This window comes from Oratosquilla oratoria, unplaced genomic scaffold, assembly GCF_046742065.1.
Source record: "Oratosquilla oratoria isolate Oo_2021 unplaced genomic scaffold, ASM4674206v1 SCAFFOLD176, whole genome shotgun sequence".
Lineage (NCBI taxonomy): Eukaryota > Metazoa > Arthropoda > Malacostraca > Stomatopoda > Squillidae > Oratosquilla > Oratosquilla oratoria.
Genome location: NW_027467529.1, coordinates 42,501 through 62,825, shown reverse-complemented (window position 1 = coordinate 62,825; position 20,325 = coordinate 42,501). Strand labels below are relative to the sequence as shown.

Below are 20,325 nucleotides of genomic sequence, written 5' to 3'. Positions count from 1 at the left end.
GGTTCACATATTTGTAAAGTAATTAATATATATACATATATATATATATATATATATACATATATATATATATATATATATATATTTATATATATATATGGATCACATGAAGAATTGTCATCCCAGAACGCCCACATGAAGAATCGTCACCCTATGAGATTCCACATGAAGAATCGTTACCCCATGAGATTCCACATGAAGAATTGTCACCCTAGTACGCCGAATATCAACAATGAAATAAAGATTACGTTAGGTTGAATGAGGGTTATGCTTATTGTCATAACTTATACAACCGAAGAATCGTAAACCCAGGATGGTGCCCCACATGAAGAACTGTCACCCTGTCGAAAGAGACTCTTCATGTGATCCTTATATGTATGTATATAAACATCGCGTGTAAGCCAGGGTCTACCTGAGTCACACCCGTTGGAAAACTGGTAAATGAACTTTAGTCCGACATTGCAAGTTTGGCTCAGATCGCTTGCATTCACGCGAGGACATCGCCATCTGTGATATTCGCTCCCTTAATCTTCCCTTGGCATCAGAGCCCCTGGTTTTGTTCTTTGTCTCATTGCCGGGCTTATCGTATGCCGTAATTAGAACATAAAAACATGAGAATAGAGGAGGCTGGAAGAGACCATAAGGCCTACACCAGGCAGTTCCATGTCCCTTACCACCTATCGTCACTGTCCATAAAGTGATCTCATCTTCTCTTAAAACAACCCATTGCATCAGCGCTCACTACATAGTTACTAAGTTTATTCCATTCTTTAACTACTCTGTTGGTAAACCAGTTCTTGCCTGTTTCCTTCTTAAACGTAGTTATTCAGATTTTTTGTTAGAGCGGGTGAGAAGGCAGTTTGTTGATGAACAGCTCATTCATCCTCCTAGTTCCTTTCTTGTCAGTCAGTCGATGTAAGTTCTCGTAGGTGTCAGTTGACCCTCATTAAAGCTGTTGCGATCATTGTTGCCGTTGTGGTTATTTGACGCGTCCGAGATTTGACTCAGAAGTCTTCATGTTCTCGACCAAAAGCCGGTATTCTTTAGTCAGCTGGAGTCCATCACTGATGTTCAGTTGACCAGGCCTGGTGTCCGCGGACCCCCTAAGGAACCGCAGAAACCTACCAAGCGGTCCGCAGGACCTGTAAAGCCTCTCTTTTTGTCATTGTTATACATTGTCTTAATAGAGACGTCCATACTATTTTACCTAGTTTTTCCTTGGCTAGTTGCGTCTCTCAGAATGTGGCAATGACGTGTATGATGTATTATTAAGTCTCTACTAATGGATGCTTAGAAAAAGTGATTCTATCCTATCTCATCCTGTATCAAAGGGTCCCCTGAAAGTATAAGTCGATGTAAGGGGTTGGCATGGCTTGCGAGGTTGAGAAACACGGTCTATTGCAAGGTTGTGCATCTGCATTACTTTACATCTAAATCCATTGGGGTATCGTGCTCACAATACGACACGCTTGTGGATACTGTCCTTGGTAACGTCAGACGAATTGTTCAGCTTTGAAGGGAAAAAATTCAGTTGAACCGGGGTAAACAAGATCCTCAATTAGGATACGGGGTTTTGTGCACATGGTAGCCTACGTTTAAAGATTTCGTGCTGGCTAACGTCAAGCAGTTTAATTCTGTTGAGAACAAAATGTAACCCACACAGGACGAAACGCACAATCGTTGTAGTTTTTATTCGTATACAATTACTGGTTGTCATTGGCGCATTGTTAGTGAGAGTTACTATTTTACACGAGTTCCTTAATATATCTCGCAGTACACTAATTTTCTACGTTTCTCCTTGTACCTCCCCTCATTGTACGTCATTTTCTGTGTATAAATAAGTATTAGTTTATGTCTGAATTGTGTTTAAATTGGGCATGTGGCTGTCTGTATGAGACAAGACTCGACACTAAGCTATACCAGTGTTGATGAATGATCATTTCAGGGTCTGAACGAGTTATTAACAACTTAACCACATCGCTCTGTTTCGAGCACTGTTGCTGAGTGCATACAACGAATGAACTTGCTATGTTCGGATCTTCACTATAAATACCTGTTTGTTTATCATTTAACTATACCTGTGCATTTATTTATTCTATTATTATTTATACTATTATAATTTTTATTTATTTTATTTATTATCATTATATATATATTTTTTCGCATCCGACCTAGTTATGGACCAAAAGGTCTCCTGTCGGCATGCTCTGCCTTTGTAATATGAAGATTAAAAATTAAACCAGTTAATAGTAAATATTGGAAGATTATATATATATAATTATATATTGTGTGCACGTAAAGAATGTTGATAGCAGGAATGATAAATACATTGTGATGTTATCGATATATATATATATATATATATATATATATATATATATATATATATATATATATATATATATATATATATATTCAACTCGAATTTAATGTTGGTTCACCTTTATCGCTTTATGCAATCACTAATTTTTCCTGACAATATCCTCATCCGAATTTCATACACCTAACAATGATTTTATGCTTTTCCGTACAACCTTCTTAGATCCACAATTTCACGGATACTGTGTGAACAGACATAACCGGTTACGATAGAGAGAGCATTTCAATTAAGTTGGTAATTTTATTTCTTCTTTCGATTGCCTATACGATTACCGATTCCTCTGATAATATAAAGATATCTTCATTTATCCAGTTATTTGTAGGCTATACTTCCTGAAAATCCAGGGTCTCGTTATTATAACTAATGTATTTATTAGTTAATATGATTTGTTTGTATTTAATTATTCATGCATCATCTTGTTTATTCACAAATTTATATATATTTGTATCTGTTTACTTATTTATCTATTTGTGTATTCATATATCTAATTTGGCTTCACTTGTTTGACACTTCATTTTCTATAGTTTTCATGTAATGATTAAATTGTGTAAAATCTTTTTTGATTGAAGAAAGTACAGTTTCGTTTCTCCCATCGCCCGGGATAAAATTCAGTTTTCTTTCATAACTGTTTTTGTGTCGATTCCGTTTTCTTTAATACACAGGCTGTCAGTCATATTTTTTTCCCCTGCTTTATAGATTTACATGGTTAAATTTCTCCTGATAACTATCTTCTGCCAATTCCATTGTACCTCTAATAATTTCATATTAATACTTCCGAGTTTTCTAAAGTTTGTTTTTTTGAAGTAGAGTGACGAAGTAGACCTACAAAAAGAAATTAGTAAACATGACAGTTTGTCTGTTGTACCACCGTATAGTTCACGCCAAACGATACGTGTTCCTTTTCCCTATTTACTTCCTCATTCGTGATGTCATCATTATTCATATAACACTTTCGTCTATGTACCACAAGGGCGGAACATTCATGCTATAGCAATAAAACGCAACTGTCCACGACCATCATAGCCAGGCGTGGCATGGAGTTTTTTTTTTTTTTTTTTTTTTATGGTAGACCCAAGATATAGTCAGGGTCCCTAAAAGGGGAACAAAAACTGTGGATACGTGTTCGCATATACGGGTAGTGACACGTATACGGATGTGTGTGTGTGTATGTATTCACCATGGTCTTGGTCTTGGATCACGTGTCGGACTCGTGATCGACAATTTTTTCCCTCCCGTAAGAGAGTTCAGAGCTCGTATGTGACCGATCTTTGGGTAATGCTGTAACCTTACACGCACACACACACCCAACTCCCCCAACTCCCCGCCCATGAGAGTTGGAGTAACGACTCGCAGCGCAGCGATACTGAATTTGTTTCAGTCCTGGGCGGGAATCGAACCCGGACCGCCGTAGTTGCAGCCAGGAACTTTACCATCTGCGCCACGAGTTGTATATGTGTGTGTGTGTGTGTGTGTGTGTGTGTGTGTGTATGTGTGTGTGATACACGATGGTCTTGGATTACGTGTTGACCTTGTGACCGACAACAATTACTCTTCCGAATGAGAGCTCAACGTCAGTGATTATAGACAATATAATCACCGAATTTTATATTTTGATTAATTCGGTTTAACATCGCAAACTCCCCCTATGAGGAGGCTAGGACGGGCCCCTTACAGAGGACTCTACAGCGTGGAATTTAATGAACCACACCCTTGGTCCAACGCGCTGGCGACAGTGCTCGTACAGCCGTCACCTCGACCTCCGCCGTAAGAAGCGACGCTCTAATCCACTCGGCCAGCGAGCATTCTGAATATCGTTTTGGTTTGGTTAATCAAGTCTGGGCCCATATGGAGGCGTAGTTCCTGTGGATGTGAGAGTGTTAATGTCTTGTGACATAGAGGCTTTATATTGTAGGGTATTTATATTTTCCTTATGCGTTTTTATCATTATTATTATTATTATTATCATTATTATTATATATGTATATATACATATATTTAAACAGAAATGTGTGTCATATACATATATATTGGAAATTGGTATGTGGGTTTATAGTGAATATATATATATATATATATATATATATATATATATATGTGTGTGTGTGTGTGTGCGTGTGTGTGTGTGTGTGTGTGTTTTATCTCCCAAGATTTGGTGTCATTCGAGCGAGCAGATGAGAGAGCGGATGGTTCTTGGAGAAGAATCTTGTAAATCGGGTATGTCGGCAGTGTATGGGGGCATTGTCCCTGTCTGAATCCAAACTGTCTCGGGTTTAGTATGATCTCCTCCAGATGTTTTGTCCATCTCTTTTTCATAACTTTTTTTTTCACAATTTTTCGCTACAGTACTTTTAAGGGAAACTGGTCTGTAATTTGTTGGGTCTTCCTTATCGGGTATGTCAGCAGTGTATGTGGCATTGTAAAGCTGGTCACTACATAAGCAGGTCGGAGTCGTTTCCTGTCATGAGATGGCGATATTTGAGGCTAAAAAGTACTGTTCTTAGACGCGTTAGTGCTTTTTCAAAGCACTAAATGAATATGAGATCAGCACTCCTCCAATGACGTCACCAGCACGCTGTATTAATGTTAGGAATTTGTATCACCATTAATAATATGTATTAATATTTATTTCACAGTAATGTCAATGGCTGTATCTAGCAACTCCGTATAAGCAGCAGGCGTTATCACACTGGGCTATTTTTCCTCCAACCTCCGATTAATCGGCGGTATACCGCCATCTCCAGAACTTTTTCCGCCGTCAAATCACCATGACAAACTATTTTGTTTTCTCAACAATATTCATAGTCCTTTGATATGCTGGAGGAAAATTATATTCCTTCAGCATATCAGATTCCTTCGTTAATAAGCTACGGGTTGCTCCAGCAGTCGGAGGAAAAATAGCCCAGTGTGATGCCCCCTTTAGGTCAACGAATGTCATGGACGACAGTGGGGGGGTCACATTGCATCACAAGTACCCTTCTAGATCTCTCTTGCATTGCCAATAACCAATAATTAAGCGTAATTACTGTTAAGTACAAGATGATCCATACATTGACAAATATAAGAGAGTCTATTCTTACTCTGTATAGAGCAGTGTTTCTCAACTAGGGCTCCGCGGACCCCAAGGGGGGGGGGGCAGAAACCTACCAAAGGATTCGCAGGTCAGGAAATTCAATATGTTGCAGTTAATTCTGCATGAACTCTTTTTTTATATATATAATGATTACGCAGTGTCTTAATCGAGACGTCTATTTTGTTCTAGTTTTTCCATGGCTATTTGCATCTCTCAGAATGCAGCGATAACTTGTATATATCAAAAAGTTTCTATCGATAAATGTTTAGAAAAAAGTTACCATAGCCTATGTAATCCCGTATCAAGAGGTCCCCTGAATCTACAACTCGATGTAAGGGGTGAATATAGTTTGAAAGGTTGAAAGACACTGGTGTAGAGGATACAGAGATAGAGTAGTGGGAGAAGGGGGTGGGGGTGAAGTCAGGAGACTGCAGCAATGGCGTGGTGATGTCCCTTGTGCTCAGGGGGTTCTGCTACGCCCTCGGTAAATGATAGCTTTGTCAGACACCACTGTGCGTGTATCGTCACGCGCTCCGTTGGAACTTGTGACCTAATCCTCAAGTATGAAGGATTTCGGTATTGTAAGGCTCATTTCACACGTATCGAGTTTTCGCCGTGCGCCGTCCACGACACAACGTCGTGTTCTCGAGTAACCATGGGTGTTTATGGACGCTTTCACATGTCACGGCCACGTGTGAAAACGTCCATAAACACCTATGGTTATATGAGAGAACGACGTCGTTTCGTGGACGGCGCACGACGAAGAGTCAATCAATGTGAAACGAGCATAGGGAAAATGTGAATTGAAGACCTGTGCAGCAATGAAAACGGACTTCGATCGAAGAGTAGTGTTAGCTCAGGAGTGAGTTCGAAATCTGGATGAAAGAAGTTCGGTGATTGCAAGTAAAAGAATGGACCAGCAAGAATACCTTTGGCTTATAATAATGTCAGAGGGCGAAAGGAGGATGGAAGGATTTTGTTTTCAGTATTTTTATTTCATTTGACGCCAGGCTATTTTACTCAGGTAAGGAGAAATCCTAAGGGATGAACGTGGTGACTTCTTTGACGTACATCTCTGTCGCATCATGAAGTACCTCATTCCGACGCAAGGGCTCAGGAAAAGAAATTTTATAGTTTATCAACATTTATTCAGATACATGACTCCCAATAACGACAGAAGTTTTAAACTTACAAGGGAGCATTTTTTCCGAGGAGTTCGTGGATTGTGCCAGGCTCCAGAGACGAAAGTCACACCGATGGACTTCGTGTGGCAGTGCCGGAGGAGGGGCAAAGGAGATCAATTACTTTCTTGTTAATCCTCGCAGGAGGATCCAACAGAACTGCAGAGTTTACCGAAGTGCTGAGTACGTTGGAACCGATTCAAGACTTGTGGTTGCAACACAGACTGTGTATCAAGTCCAGAAAAACCCAGAGATGTAATCCACCTGAATTTCATCTGGAGAAGGCCAGGAAGCATTATAATCGATTCAAAATACTTAGCACCCTTGAGTTCCTGAAGAACTGAGGGATAGCCTTAAACGTGGAACTCTGAAAGTTGTCGAGGAGTTCGTTGGAGAGCGCCCAGGGTCGAGGAGTGGTGTGGCGTCGCGTGAGACACTGGAGAGTGTAGTCAAAAATTGATCAGATCCTAGCGTTTTGTGTTCTTGTTGAACGCCGTGAGTTTCAAATGGGGTTTTATACAACCTACTTTGATTTCAAGAAGACGTTTGACTCACTGCTGTATTGTGAAGTGCTCTGAGACCTTTTGCTGATTTGTAGGATCCTTGCGAGGATTATTGACTTGATGTCTGGCTTATACTCTGGGACAGAGTGCTGTGAAGTGTGAAGGAGGCGTGTCCGGCTCTTCCTGTTTATTCAGGAGTGAAGCAAGGGTACATCCTCGTCACAATACATTTCAACGCCTGCATAGACAGTGTATTGAACAGAATTGTCAATCATTGTCATTGCAGAGTATCCATTGGCAACACTAAAGTCAGTGACCCTGTGTTTGCCAATGATGTTCTACTTCTTGTAGAGTCGCTGGAAGTCCTGGTTGCAGCCCTTGAGACCGCTAGGTCTTCAGGTCTTGCGAACCAAGATCAAGATCCATGTGTTTAGGGCCTTAGTGGATGACAAAGTTGAGTCTGTCCCTGCATGTTACAAGAACATTGACGCCATGGAAAGCTTCGCATACCTTGGAAGTGTCATGCATAACAGTGATGGGTCATATCAAGAGGTTCTTCGAAGGACTGGCACCACATGGTGTTATGAACTAGATCACCCAGAGTACAGGGCATTGTCAGTGTTTATATAGAAGAACTACGAGTATGACTCGAATCCTCAAGTCGCCTTTGCTCCCTGTCTTGTACGGCTGTAAGACATGGACAGTGAATACTGACTTGAGAAGGCGTCTCGATGTCTTTGGTATTGCTGCAATTACTATGTATCAGACCAGAGACTTCCGTAAGACTCAACCTAGGGCTGTCACAAGCATAATTCGTGATTGTCACCTTCTGATGTATGGGCATATAATTCGCACCCCTTATGTTCATCTTATTCATTGGGTGATCTTCATAAGAGACATTCCTCAGTGAACGAGACGAGGGAGAGTTGCCCACAGAACTCATGGCTAGGCAATCGACCGAATCTGCTGAGTTATTTGGGATGAGAAGGATGACTGCATGGGGGCTTGCTCGGAGATACCATGGGGACTGGCGTTGGCGTGTGAGTGAAGGGACGTCCTAATCAGGTATATCCACCCAATTTATGATGATGATGATGATGATGATGGAGAGTAGCATAGGGGCCCGGTAACGAGCATAACATGATATCTCACTTTAACCAGCGCTTCTGTCCTTGGGATCATTATCGCACCGGATTCATAGAAATAGTAAAAGAGAAATTTAGAGGTTAGAAGAACAGAGGGACGGTGATAGTGAGAAGAGATATGTGTTTTGTTTGCCTTTTCTTTTAGAGAGTGGAGTCTCTAATCATAAAGATAATTACTTCGTGGCTCTGGTCCGTAGGGGCGCCATTAAAGTCCCTAAGATATTCGATGCATGAATCTCATGCAGTGAATATCCCAGACGGGGGAGAGGTCGGGACGATTCATCTTCCAAGTCTCGGGACGATTCATCTTCCAAGGCTCGTTTCAGCCTCCTGGTCCATCTGTAAATAGGAAAATAAAAAGTTTATTGATCTTTACATTGTTAATCGTAACCTTATCAGCTTAAAGTTTTAATAAAGTTTTGAGCTATCTCTTTCGTCTTCAGTACGTCTCGTAAGGGATCAGTGGAGCCGAGAATAAGAGTAGTAATTTCTGGGATTGCAATCACGAGAACGGCAGATTGTTAGGAAGCCTCTTGCTTTCAGTCTTTATAAAGGGCCAGATAGTCATTAATTAACGAAGTGAAAATGAAGATGATGTATTTTTGCAAGTGATCCGTGAAACCCACGATTTTTTTTTTTTTTTTTTTTTTTTTTTTAGGTGGAAGGTGGCTTCTTCGTTCTCCTGACCCTCGAGGAACAACCCCTCCCATATAACGAAGTTGGGCGGCTCTCCTACTAGTATGGTTGAAGGGACTGCGGTTTTTTTTTTTTTTTTTTTTTTTTTTTTTTTACGTATGTGTATGTGTGCGCGTATCTATATGTAATCACGCGTTCATGTGTATAAACATGTACATGGCATCCGTGAATGAGAAGATTTTTATGAAAGGTGGAGCCCTGAAACCGCGTATAAACGTATTCACGACATGAATGCTCTACTCACCTTCGAATGCAGCCCTGTTGTTGCTCTTTGTCCATCTTTGCTGTTCTTACCTTTACTTTGGGCCCCCCGTGCCCATTTATTTATTTATTTATTTGTTCACTTAGAGAATCTATGTGTGTGTATTAACGTCACAAAGTCCCCACTATCGTAAGGCTAGGACGGTTCTCCTTACAGAGGACTTTGTAGCGTGGAATTTAATGAACAACGCTCTTGGTTCAACTTCGCCGATGGCAGGATTCGAAACGCCATCCCCTCGACCTTCGCCGCAAGTAACGACGCCCTAACATATCGCCACACACACACACACACACACACACACACACACACACACACACACACACACACACACACACACACACACACATATATATATATATATATATATATATATATATATATATATATATATACACACCAAAAGGCTCTATCTCCATTACAAGGGAGGGGATCGAGTCAAAGAATACACCCACCCTTCACCCATTCCACGCCCACTTATTGTCCTTTCCATTTTAGCTCATTGTGGATAGGGGAGTCCCTGTTCACCGTCCACCTCTCGGGACAGAGGTATTGTGTACAGTGGAGCTAATGAACGCCTTTGACCCGACATTCAATCACACACGTATATGATTTGCATAAGATCCATTCAAGTTTAAGTAATTGAATGGAAAATAGAAACTTAGGTGCTGGCATTAGAATTGCTATGCTTACATAATATATATATATATATATATATATATATATATATATATATATATATATATATATATATATATATGTGTGTGTGTGTGTGTGTGTATGTGTATATATCTGCATGTTGTGGAATATGCAGTAAAATATAAATAAGTATATCTGTGTGTATATTTGGCTATGGAGTTGATATACTCTATGTACCGTATGAATATGTTTATTTATTAATAGTAAATATAAATTTCATAGTACTGAACTTTATTCCATCTTCATGCAGTGTATTAACAACCACTACTCACATCTTTCAACATATCTTTACATATTCACCCTCTCACGTCCTAACTTCACCTTCTCTCCCTTCCTCTTCCACACCCGTCCCCTCCACCCGGCACAAAAACTGTTCCCGATGCACGAACGGATGCAGGGCAGGAGCCATTGAAAATCTTTTTGCATTTTATGAATGGGCGAATGCAGCCAACTTTTCGCTCCTCCGGTGATGCAGGTACTCGTTAGCCTCGCACGCTCGCATCTCCTCTTCTCACCAGCGACACCTCGGGCGAGGCTCGCTTCGTCCCGGGAGCTGGCTGACAAAACTTATCATATCTCTGCTAAAGTTATCATATTTCCCCCACGAAATAATACAGTACCAATAAGAAAATATAACAGAAATCGAACCTGTGAAGAGGAACAAGAGAGTTAGCATTATTTTTGCCAATTTAGCATAATTTTAGCATATTCCCACTTGAGAAATCTGGTCACCCCACCGCAGGGCTGGCCAGGAAGGCTGTGTAACACGGCAGAGTCGTTCCCCAAGACTTGTTGCGCCAATTGCTCCCCGGATGGCGGATGATGCGGCTGTCTTTCTCGGTAGTGCGTCACACGCATGCGCATACTTTGCCGTGCACGTACGCAACTTTTTACAACCAATGGTTTACTGTATTTCTATCGTCATGGGCAATATCGTGCCACGTATGTACATGAGACAACCACGTACACGTACTTGTTATACATACATACATACATATATATATGCAAGGTAACCACTTAAGAAAATAAACAAACGGATCAGAGCGCTTTCGTATATTACATCTTTCGTATATTACATCTTCACTGAAGATGTAATACACGAAAGCGCTCTGATCCGTTTGTTTATTTTCTTAAGTGGTTACCTTGCATTTATAAAACACACGTTCCTAGTGTTCTTATTGCACATATATACACACACACACACACACACACACACATATATATATATATATATATATATATATATATTGCATAGTTGAACAAAACTGAGTTTTCCTCTGATTATTTACATGTGTACACACTGTAAACAACTGGACAAAAGTTTGTTACATTGAGCCAGAGAGAACTATCTTTGGTACAATGAGAACTTCCATAAAGACGATATACCTTTATTTCTACGAAACATGGAGGTACTTTGCAACCAGGCATACCGGTAGTTGACTTTTATTTCCATTCGAATGAACGCAGCAGTGTTTCCGCCCAGGTGTTCCATGAATTTCTATGTCCAGCTTCCCATCACATTCCCTTTAGCGTCGTGAGAGCTCTTCACATCCAATCATGAGGTAGCTGTAGCTCGCCTTTGACACACACACACACACACACATACACACACACACACACACACACACACACACACACACACACACACACACACACACACACACACACACACACACATATTCACTTGCTTATAGCAGTCCATCATGGCCGATGACGACATTCGATTTACCCAAGGATGACTTCCTCATAAATGAGTAAAGATGACACACACACACACGCACACACACACACACACGCACACACACACACACACACACACACACACACACACACACACACACACACACACACACACACACAAAAATTGAACAGTGAAACAGTTAATGCCAGAACTATACACGAATTCAAAAGCAAACTGGATGTGGAGAGATACAAAAACGGGTCAGAACGAGCATATCTCTAGTCCTGTAAAATGCAACTAGGTAAATACACACACACAGGGAGAGAGAGAGAGAGAGAGAGAGAGAGAGAGAGAGAGAGAGAGAGAGAGAGAGAGAGAGAGAGAGAGAGAGAGAGAGAGACAGACAGAGGGATAGAGAGGGGAGAGAGGTACAACCTATCGAAACATTATACAAAGCTATTCACCATGGACAGGAATGCAGAGGATGTTTATATACATAAGTGTGATGAATTGGAGGAACACTTGGGTACATGTGTGTTTTTGTGTGTGTGCGCGCGCGCGCGTGTGTGTTCGTCCCTGTATGTGTACTTGTTTGTGTATGTGCTTATATCATGAAATTATGGGTGCATACATGAATATGAATGTGCATAATCTCCGTGAAAACAAATGTGTCCGCGCGTGCAAAAAGGTAGTGTTACTTGCGTATATATGATAATAGCGGGTTTTTTTCTCTCTCTCTCTCTATCACTACTGCTCTTAGTCCCGTCCCAGTTTGCAACGCCATGCAACCCTAGGGGGGGATGGAGGTGGTGGGGGGAGGGGGAGGTGGGAGGGGAGTGTAACACGAGAGTTCGGTTCCGCTCACCTCTCAAGAGATGAAGGAAACGGTGCATAATTTTTCTCTGGAACCTCTATGGCTTTCATTCAAATATCTTTCCCTCTGCTCGCCATTCCCCCCCCCTCTCCCCCTTCATTCCCTTCCTTTCTCCGAGATCTCCCGGTCCCTTCCTCTTTTCCTCTTTACTGAGGTGAGGATGAGTGAGACTTTTACGGATGGATACAGAAACACTCCCGGTGGATGGAGTCCGCAACGACCCGCGAAAGAACTTAACGAAGGTTCCTCACCAGAGGTTTACGGGCTGACGGCAGAAATATTACATCGTCTTCAGTTACCTTTTCCTCTCACTTGACGATTCTTCTAATCTTCATCCTCTCTTTATTTAACCATCTTTCTTTCTTTCTCTATGTGTCTCATTATCTCTCTGTCTATCTTCCTCCTTTCTCTCTCTCTATGTCTTGATCTATCTATTTATCTCCCTCTTTCTCTCTCTCTCCTTCTGTATATGCGTGTGTGTGTGTGTGTGTTTTGGAGTACGCGCGCGTGCATCTGTATCTATACGTTTATTTTCTCCAATTTATTTTCATCTAGTACCCATTTTCTTTTTCGTTTTATTTAAAAAAGAGAGAAATATGCACATGTACAGACATCAACTTGAAATAATCCATAAATGTAAACACTGAATAAATAAGAAACAAAAACCCAAACTCCCTTGCAAACACATACAAACCCACTCACCCACTCATTAAACATCTCTCAACCCCTTTACTGCAACTGCCAATCTATACAATTGTTCATGTTAGTTCCAGGCGATTTATTCACTACACTTCTGCTCCCGAGAAGGATTTTAGCCTGCCAGGTGGGCCACCACTCTTCTCCAGTTAGTCCTCCTCTCAAAGTTTTCTTCCTCCCTCATCTCCTCCAACGTCCCCAGTCCATTCGCCTTCAGGATCTCCTCCACTCCGTCCTTCCATCTCTTCTTCGGTTTTATGATTTTATACAGTCGAAGGAAACCCCATGGACAGTGAAAGAGTCTGTCAAACGAAAAGGACACAGAAGGACACAGCTCACATGACGAGATCAAAGACACTGGTAATGTTGACTATGCACTTGTTAACAGTAGAGCAGAGAAAAGAGAACTCCTATGGACACCACCTCGGCGGTTGGTGCGATGCAGGTCGGCCATAGAAAACTTCTTGCACGCCTTCAATGGCCGAATGCAGCCAAGATTTCGTCCCCTTTACCTCGCAGGTACAGTGAGGGCAATAAGTTCGTCGACAACGGTTTGTACAATGGTGGCATCTTGCAACAAAGAAAACGGGACACTTCAGCCGTGAACGGAAAAACAGAGTTTCTCTACATTCGTTACGAAGACATTTGTGAATTGTATTATCCCATTAAAGCGCATTTAGAAACTGAAGCGTGTAAGGAATGTCGAGAACCTTTTTCTCCCAACTGTATGACCTTTGCATCCTGTGCGGAGGATCCACACGCCGCCCCAAGCCCTGAGTCATAAAAAGGACTGGAATGGGATGCACCGTATTCACGAAGGACCCTGGAAACTTTTTGCTCGACTTCGAGAGGAGAATGCAGACAAGTTTCTGCCCCTCCGCGATGCATCTCGCATAGCCTCGGCTCTCCCTTTGTACCTGACACCTCTCCCGCTCCTGCACGCACGCACACACACACACACACACACACACACACACACACACACACACACACACACACACACACACACACACACACACACACACACACACACATACATACACACACACACTCCATATTACTGTTAGTGAAGTGCAGTGTCTGAAAAATTATGTATCTTAAGATTGAAAAGTTTGTCCGATATATAACAAAGAGAGGTCAAAGTTTATTGAAATGTTCATGGATTCATTTACTTAACAGAAACATCATTTAATACTTTCTTTCTGTCTCTGGAAAACTGAAGGCATTTTTCCCTTCAAAACTCCACTTCGAACGCCCGCCGGTACAACTCAATTTTTTTTAAGCGTGTACTTATATTCACATTCTCAGTATCCTTGGAAGCTCGCTAGCCGAGCTGGTGAGGGAGTCGTTACTTGCGGCGAAAGTCGAGGGGATAGCGGCTCGAATCCTGCCACCGGTGAAGTTGGACCACGGTACAAAGTCATCTGTAAGGGGCACGGTCCTAGCCCTCTGATAGGGGGGAGGGGAGTTTGTGACGTCAAACCATATCATCAGTGTCCTTGATAATGTCGATGTGATTGCAGTCAAAATCTAACAGTCACATAGCGACCACTACCGACCTTTTCTTAAAATTCCATGTCATTTGATTCAGGCGTTTTGTCGTAATCTTTCTTACGAACAAACAAAAAAGAAAATTCGACCAAACCAATACCTCATCCCCGGACTTCGATGTAACAAGCAAGTGCACTTTAATGCACGGGATTCCTCACCCCCCTCCACCCTTTTCCTTCCTCCTCACGCTCCCCTTCCCCCTACCCTTTCCCTCCAGGGGAAGAAACCTGACGCCCCTATGCACGCAATCCCTTTGAAATCTTTTTGCACACCTTCAATGGACAAATGCAGCAAAGATTTCCTCTCTCGATTGTTGCTGGTCCATAACGACCCTCATGCAGTAGACTTACCCCTTCCTTGTAAGTCTCCTCCACCCCTTCCTCCCCTCCTTCAGCCGATGTGGCAGAACGGAAAAAAAGCCTGAGAACGGTGTACAGTACACTATGCAAGACCTCGACGGACCTCTCTGAGCAAAGAGCAGTTTCCTTCGGTGGGAATGTGAAGGGTTTGTGGTTGAGGAGGTCCCGACTCCTTTATGTTGCATCACTACCGTTCCAACCTTCGCTTAATTCTCATGAATATGCGAATGCATACACATATACACACACATGCATACGCGTATGCACAGACACGCGCGAGCGCAATACACTAAAACACATACACAGCATTACCCATAGATAGAGCCATATATGAGCTCCGAGCTCTCATCCACACCGACGCAAACACACACACACACACACACACACACACACACACACACACACACACACACACACACACACACACACACACACACACACACACACACCTACACAGACACATATACGCGTAAAGAGATTATAGTATGTATACTATAAACCGCAGAACATGAAGGGCCTCGTCTAGACCTGACTGATATCAAGAGTAGAGGAATATAAAAATCCCTGTTCCATTGAGTTATATTCAACGTTGGGTCGTTCTCCTTTGCACTGACTTCCCTTACCTCTCCTCTTATTCTTAAGCCCCACAGACGCGGGGCTAGTTTAGTAGCCGCTGGTGCTAAAAGCGACATGTAAACTAGCCCTCTACTTGCCTAAAATCAACGGAAAGTTAGTCAACTTGCCTCCAAAATATCTTAAGTGTCAACACTTACTTGCCGGGTAAGTTAGCTTGCACTAGCGGCTAGTAAACTAGTCCCGTGTTGCAAACGAGGTTGTACCCTCCGTCTTATTGCCCTCTGTTCAACACCTTCTCCAACAGCCTGTGCAGCACCTCCCTCCCTGTCCTCCTACACCCCCCTCCTGCCCTCCCCCAAACTCTCTTGCCCTCCCCCACTCACTTTCTGCTTTCCCCCACTCCCTGCCTTCCCCCAACTCCCTCCCCACTCCCTTCCTGTCTTCCCCCACTCCCTGCCCTCCCCCGCTCACTCCTCCATCCCTCCCTGTCCTCCCCCACCCCTCCCTGTCCTCCCCCACTCCCTCCCTGACCTCCCCACTCCCTCCCTATCCTCCCCCACTCCCTCCCTGCTCTCCTCCTCTTCCTCCCTGCCATCCCCCTCTCCCTTCCTGCTCTCCCCCACTCCCTCTTCTTTCCTCCCCCTCTCCCTCTTCTTTCCTCCCCCACTCCCTTCCTGATCTCCCCACTCCCTCCCTGCCCTTCCCCACTCCTTTTTTGCCCTCCCCAACTCCTTTTTTGCCCTCCCCCACTCCCTGCCCTTCCCGACTCCCTTCCTGCCCTCCCCCACTCCTTCCCCGCCCTCCCCCACTTCTTTCCTGCCCTTCCCCACTTCTTTCCTGCCCTTCCCCAATCCCATCCTGTTCTCCCCCACTCCCTCCCTGCCCTCCCCCACTCCCTTTCTGCCCTCCCCCAATCCCTTCCTGTTCTCCCCTACCCCCTCCTGCTCTCCCCCACTCCCTTCCTGCCCTCCCCAACTCCCTTCCTGCCCTCCCCAACTCCCTCTCCTGCCCACCCCCGCTCCCTTCCTGCCCTCCCCGACTCCTCTCCTGCCCTCCCCGACTCCTCTCCTGCCCTCCCCCACTCCTTTCCTGCCCTTTCGATCTTCTCTTCTTCCCTTCAGAAGAGAAATGGTGTCACCCTCGCTAAGGAGCATAACAGGAGGTAGAGGAACAGCGACATTCCGTCCATAGTGCAGCGTATTATTGACTCCATTTATTCTACTTCTACAATTATCTCAAATTGTACTTCGTTACTGTATCACTGCTAACTCAGTAAACCGGCTATCATTATCATCATCATTATTTTCGTTATTATTATTATATTATCATCATTATTGTTACTATTATTATGATCACTAGTATTATTATCATTATTATTACTAATATTACTATCATTATTATTATCATTATCACTATTATTATTATTATTATCATTATCATTGTCATTGTTACTACAGGTATTATTATGATCATTAGTATTATTATCATTATTATTACTAATATTACTATCATTATTATTATCATTATCACTACTATTATTAAAGATTTTATGATGGTTATAATAATAATAATAATAATAATGATAATGATAATGATAATGATAATGATGATAATAATGATAATAACAATAATAATAATTATAAAATAATGATTTATAATAATGATAATAGTCATGGGAGGCGGGCTCTTTCTTGTACCTCAGCGGTAGCAGAATGCATCCTTCTTGTGGTTGCTTTTTGTCGTCTCTCCTCCTGGTGTTGTGTCTTTCGTCACTCCATTGAATTGCTTAAACACACCTTGTCCTCCTTGCTTGCTAGCTTGCCTGAAAGGCTGACCTCCCCTTTCGAGTTGTGTCAATATTCTTTTATGGGATGAGATTACTTTCTTGTTCAACGACGAGGGTTTCCGAGTTGTTGTTGTTGTTGTTGTTGTTCCCTAGACTGTCTGTCCGAGCAGTCCCGTTTCCCCAAGGAATGCTACAGCCGAAACTGGGTTTTCCCACAAATCCTTTATAGAGTGTATGTTGTGTTGTTTGCGTGCATGATTGCGTATAATGCAGTCTTCCATTATGTGTTGTATGGTATGGGGTGAAGTGTTACATCCTGGGCAGCTGTTCACAATGCGGTCCTCCAGCATCCCTGGCCATCAGCTCTACGGAGGTCTCCGAATTATCACACTGGGTTATTTTACCTTCGACTTTTGGAACAGATTTGAAGACATCAGCTCTCGGGAAGGAGTCTGATTATATGCTGGAGGAAGATGATTTTCCTCCAGCATATCAAATGATATTCTACGTAAATTGTTGTGGAAAGAAAATAGTTTGCCACCAAAGAGTGATTTCACGACGGGAAAAGTGCTGGAGGTAGGCGGCGTTACCGCCGATTAATCGGAGGTTGAAGGAAAAATAGTCCAGTGTGATATCACGGGTAGTACTGTTGGTCTTGGCGACAATGGTTCAGGCAGACCCCGTCCCAGTGGATATGTGGGGCAAGGTCTGCCATCTCTGCTCTGGGAATCATTGATGAAGAAGAAGAAGAAGAAAAAGAAAACAACAACAACAATGACTAACAGTAATAACAACAACGACAACAGTTTTTCTTCTTGTGACTCGAATCCTACTTCCATTCTTCAACTTCTTCCTGCCTTCCTCCTTATATTTGCTATATGTGTGTATATATATATATATATATATATATATATATATATATATATATATATATATATGTGTGTGTGTGTGTGTGTGTGTCTGTGTCTGTGTGTGTGTCTGTGTGTGTGTGTGTGTCTTTGTATGTATGTATTTCTCTCTGTGATTTTCCCTATTCTTTTTCCATGTTTTGGATATCCCTTTTTATTCTTATTTTTTCATTCTTCTCCTCTCCTTTCTCCCCTCCCTCCTCCACCTCCTCCTCCTCCTCCTCCTCCTCCTCCTCCTCCTGATTTTCGTCTTTTTAGTTTCCTTTGTTCCCTTTTTCTTCTCCCAGTCACACTCCCTCTTCTTCACGTTTTCCTCTTCACACTCCTCCTTCATCTGTTCTTACTTTTCCTCTTCCCTATTTTCATTCTCCTCCTCTTCCTCCTCCTTTACTTGCCCTACTTCTCCTCTTCCTCCATCTCCACCACATCCTCCTTTATTTTCTTCTCTTCCTGCTCCTTTTCTTTATTTCCTTTCTCCTCCTGATTCTCCAACTCCTTTATTTTCCTCGTCCACATCCTCTTTTGCCCCCGTCTCCTTATCCACCTCTTTCTCCTTCATATCCACCTTTGTACCCTCCTCCTCTTCCTCCTCCTTCCGTCCTTTTTCATCCCTTTGTCCTCCTTCTCCTCCTCCTCCTCCTCCTCCTCCTCCTCCTCTCCTCTTCTCTTCCTGTTATGACACAATGTAATTATCATTCAGTCAGTGATTTTCCTGACCCAACTTTTATCACCTTCCTTGTCCTCCTCCTACGTCTTCCTCTCCTCCCCTCCTCTTCCTGATTCTCCTCCTCCTCCTTACCATCTCTTACACCTCTCTTTTTTTCATCCATCCCCTCCTCCTTCTCACTCTTCGTCTTCTCTTCCATCTCACCTCTCATTCTTCTCACTTACTTCTATCTTTCATCTTCCATCCTCCTCATTTACCTTCCTCCCTCGTCTTCCCTTTCCTTTTCATCCATTTCATGTTTCGTTTGTCTTCTTCTTTGGCTTCTCTTTGGCTCTCTTTCCTCTTCCCCTCCTCATTGTATTCATCTACCTCTTTCTTCTACATCTGTTTCCCTTCCCTTTCTTCTCCTCTTACTCCTCAAGTAGCTTCTTCCCTATCTTTATTTACTTACTTTTATTTCCTCTTTTATTCTTTTTCCTCTCCTTCCTCCCCTCTCATTGTCCTCATCCACCTCTCTCTTGGTGCATCTAATTTTCCTCCCCTTTCCGTGTCATCTCCTCCTCCTCCCCCTCTACCGTCCTCGCCAGTACTTCTGTCGCCTGCAGTGGAAAGACCGCTCCCTTGCTGGTTGATGCAGTGGTCCCTTTTGAAATCTTTTTGCCTCCTCTCAATGGGCCAATGCAGCCAAGATTTTCACCCTCGAGCATTGCAGGGCTAACTGTGGGCCCTCTCCCTTCCCCTACCTCCCTCTTCCATCCTCTCGGCTTCCTCTCGCCTACCTGTACTGCATAGGAATGTTCCCCCTGCATTGGCTCTCACCTTATTTCTCCTTTATATATATATATATATCTATATATATAAATATATCTCTATATATATTTATATATATATATATCTGTTTATATATATATTTATATATATATATATATATATTTATATATATATATATATATATATATATATATATATATATATGCGCGCGAGCGCGCGCGCGTGTGTGTGTGTGTGCGTGTGTGTATGTTTACCTAGTATCTTACCGGAAGGGGAGCTACGCTCGTGTGTGTGTGTGTGCGCGCTCGTAATATTATTGATAATGATGATAATAACAATAACAACTACTATAATGATACATATACCAAAAGGCTCTTTCGCCTTCATAAGAAAGGTGGTCAAGGTATACACCCATCCTTCACCCATCCCATTCCACATTTTATCTATTTATTCATTTATTTATTTTATTCTTAGTTCGTTGTTAATGATTATCCATCCCTGCCTCCCATCCATTGCCTGAGTC

General features: G+C 42.5%; 1 protein-coding gene across 1 annotated transcript in view; it reads right to left on the bottom strand.

The window, feature by feature from the left end:
• Positions 1–6,576: 6,576 nt before the first annotated feature.
• The window catches only part of LOC143022790 (uncharacterized), a 42,000-nt gene continuing 28,251 nt past the window's right edge, over positions 6,577–20,325 (bottom strand). The window contains exon 3 of the mRNA XM_076181155.1: positions 6,577–8,618. Coding sequence (XP_076037270.1) covers positions 8,453–8,618 — 166 coding nt within the window. The 3' untranslated portion in view covers positions 6,577–8,452. The remainder of the gene's footprint in view (positions 8,619–20,325) is intronic.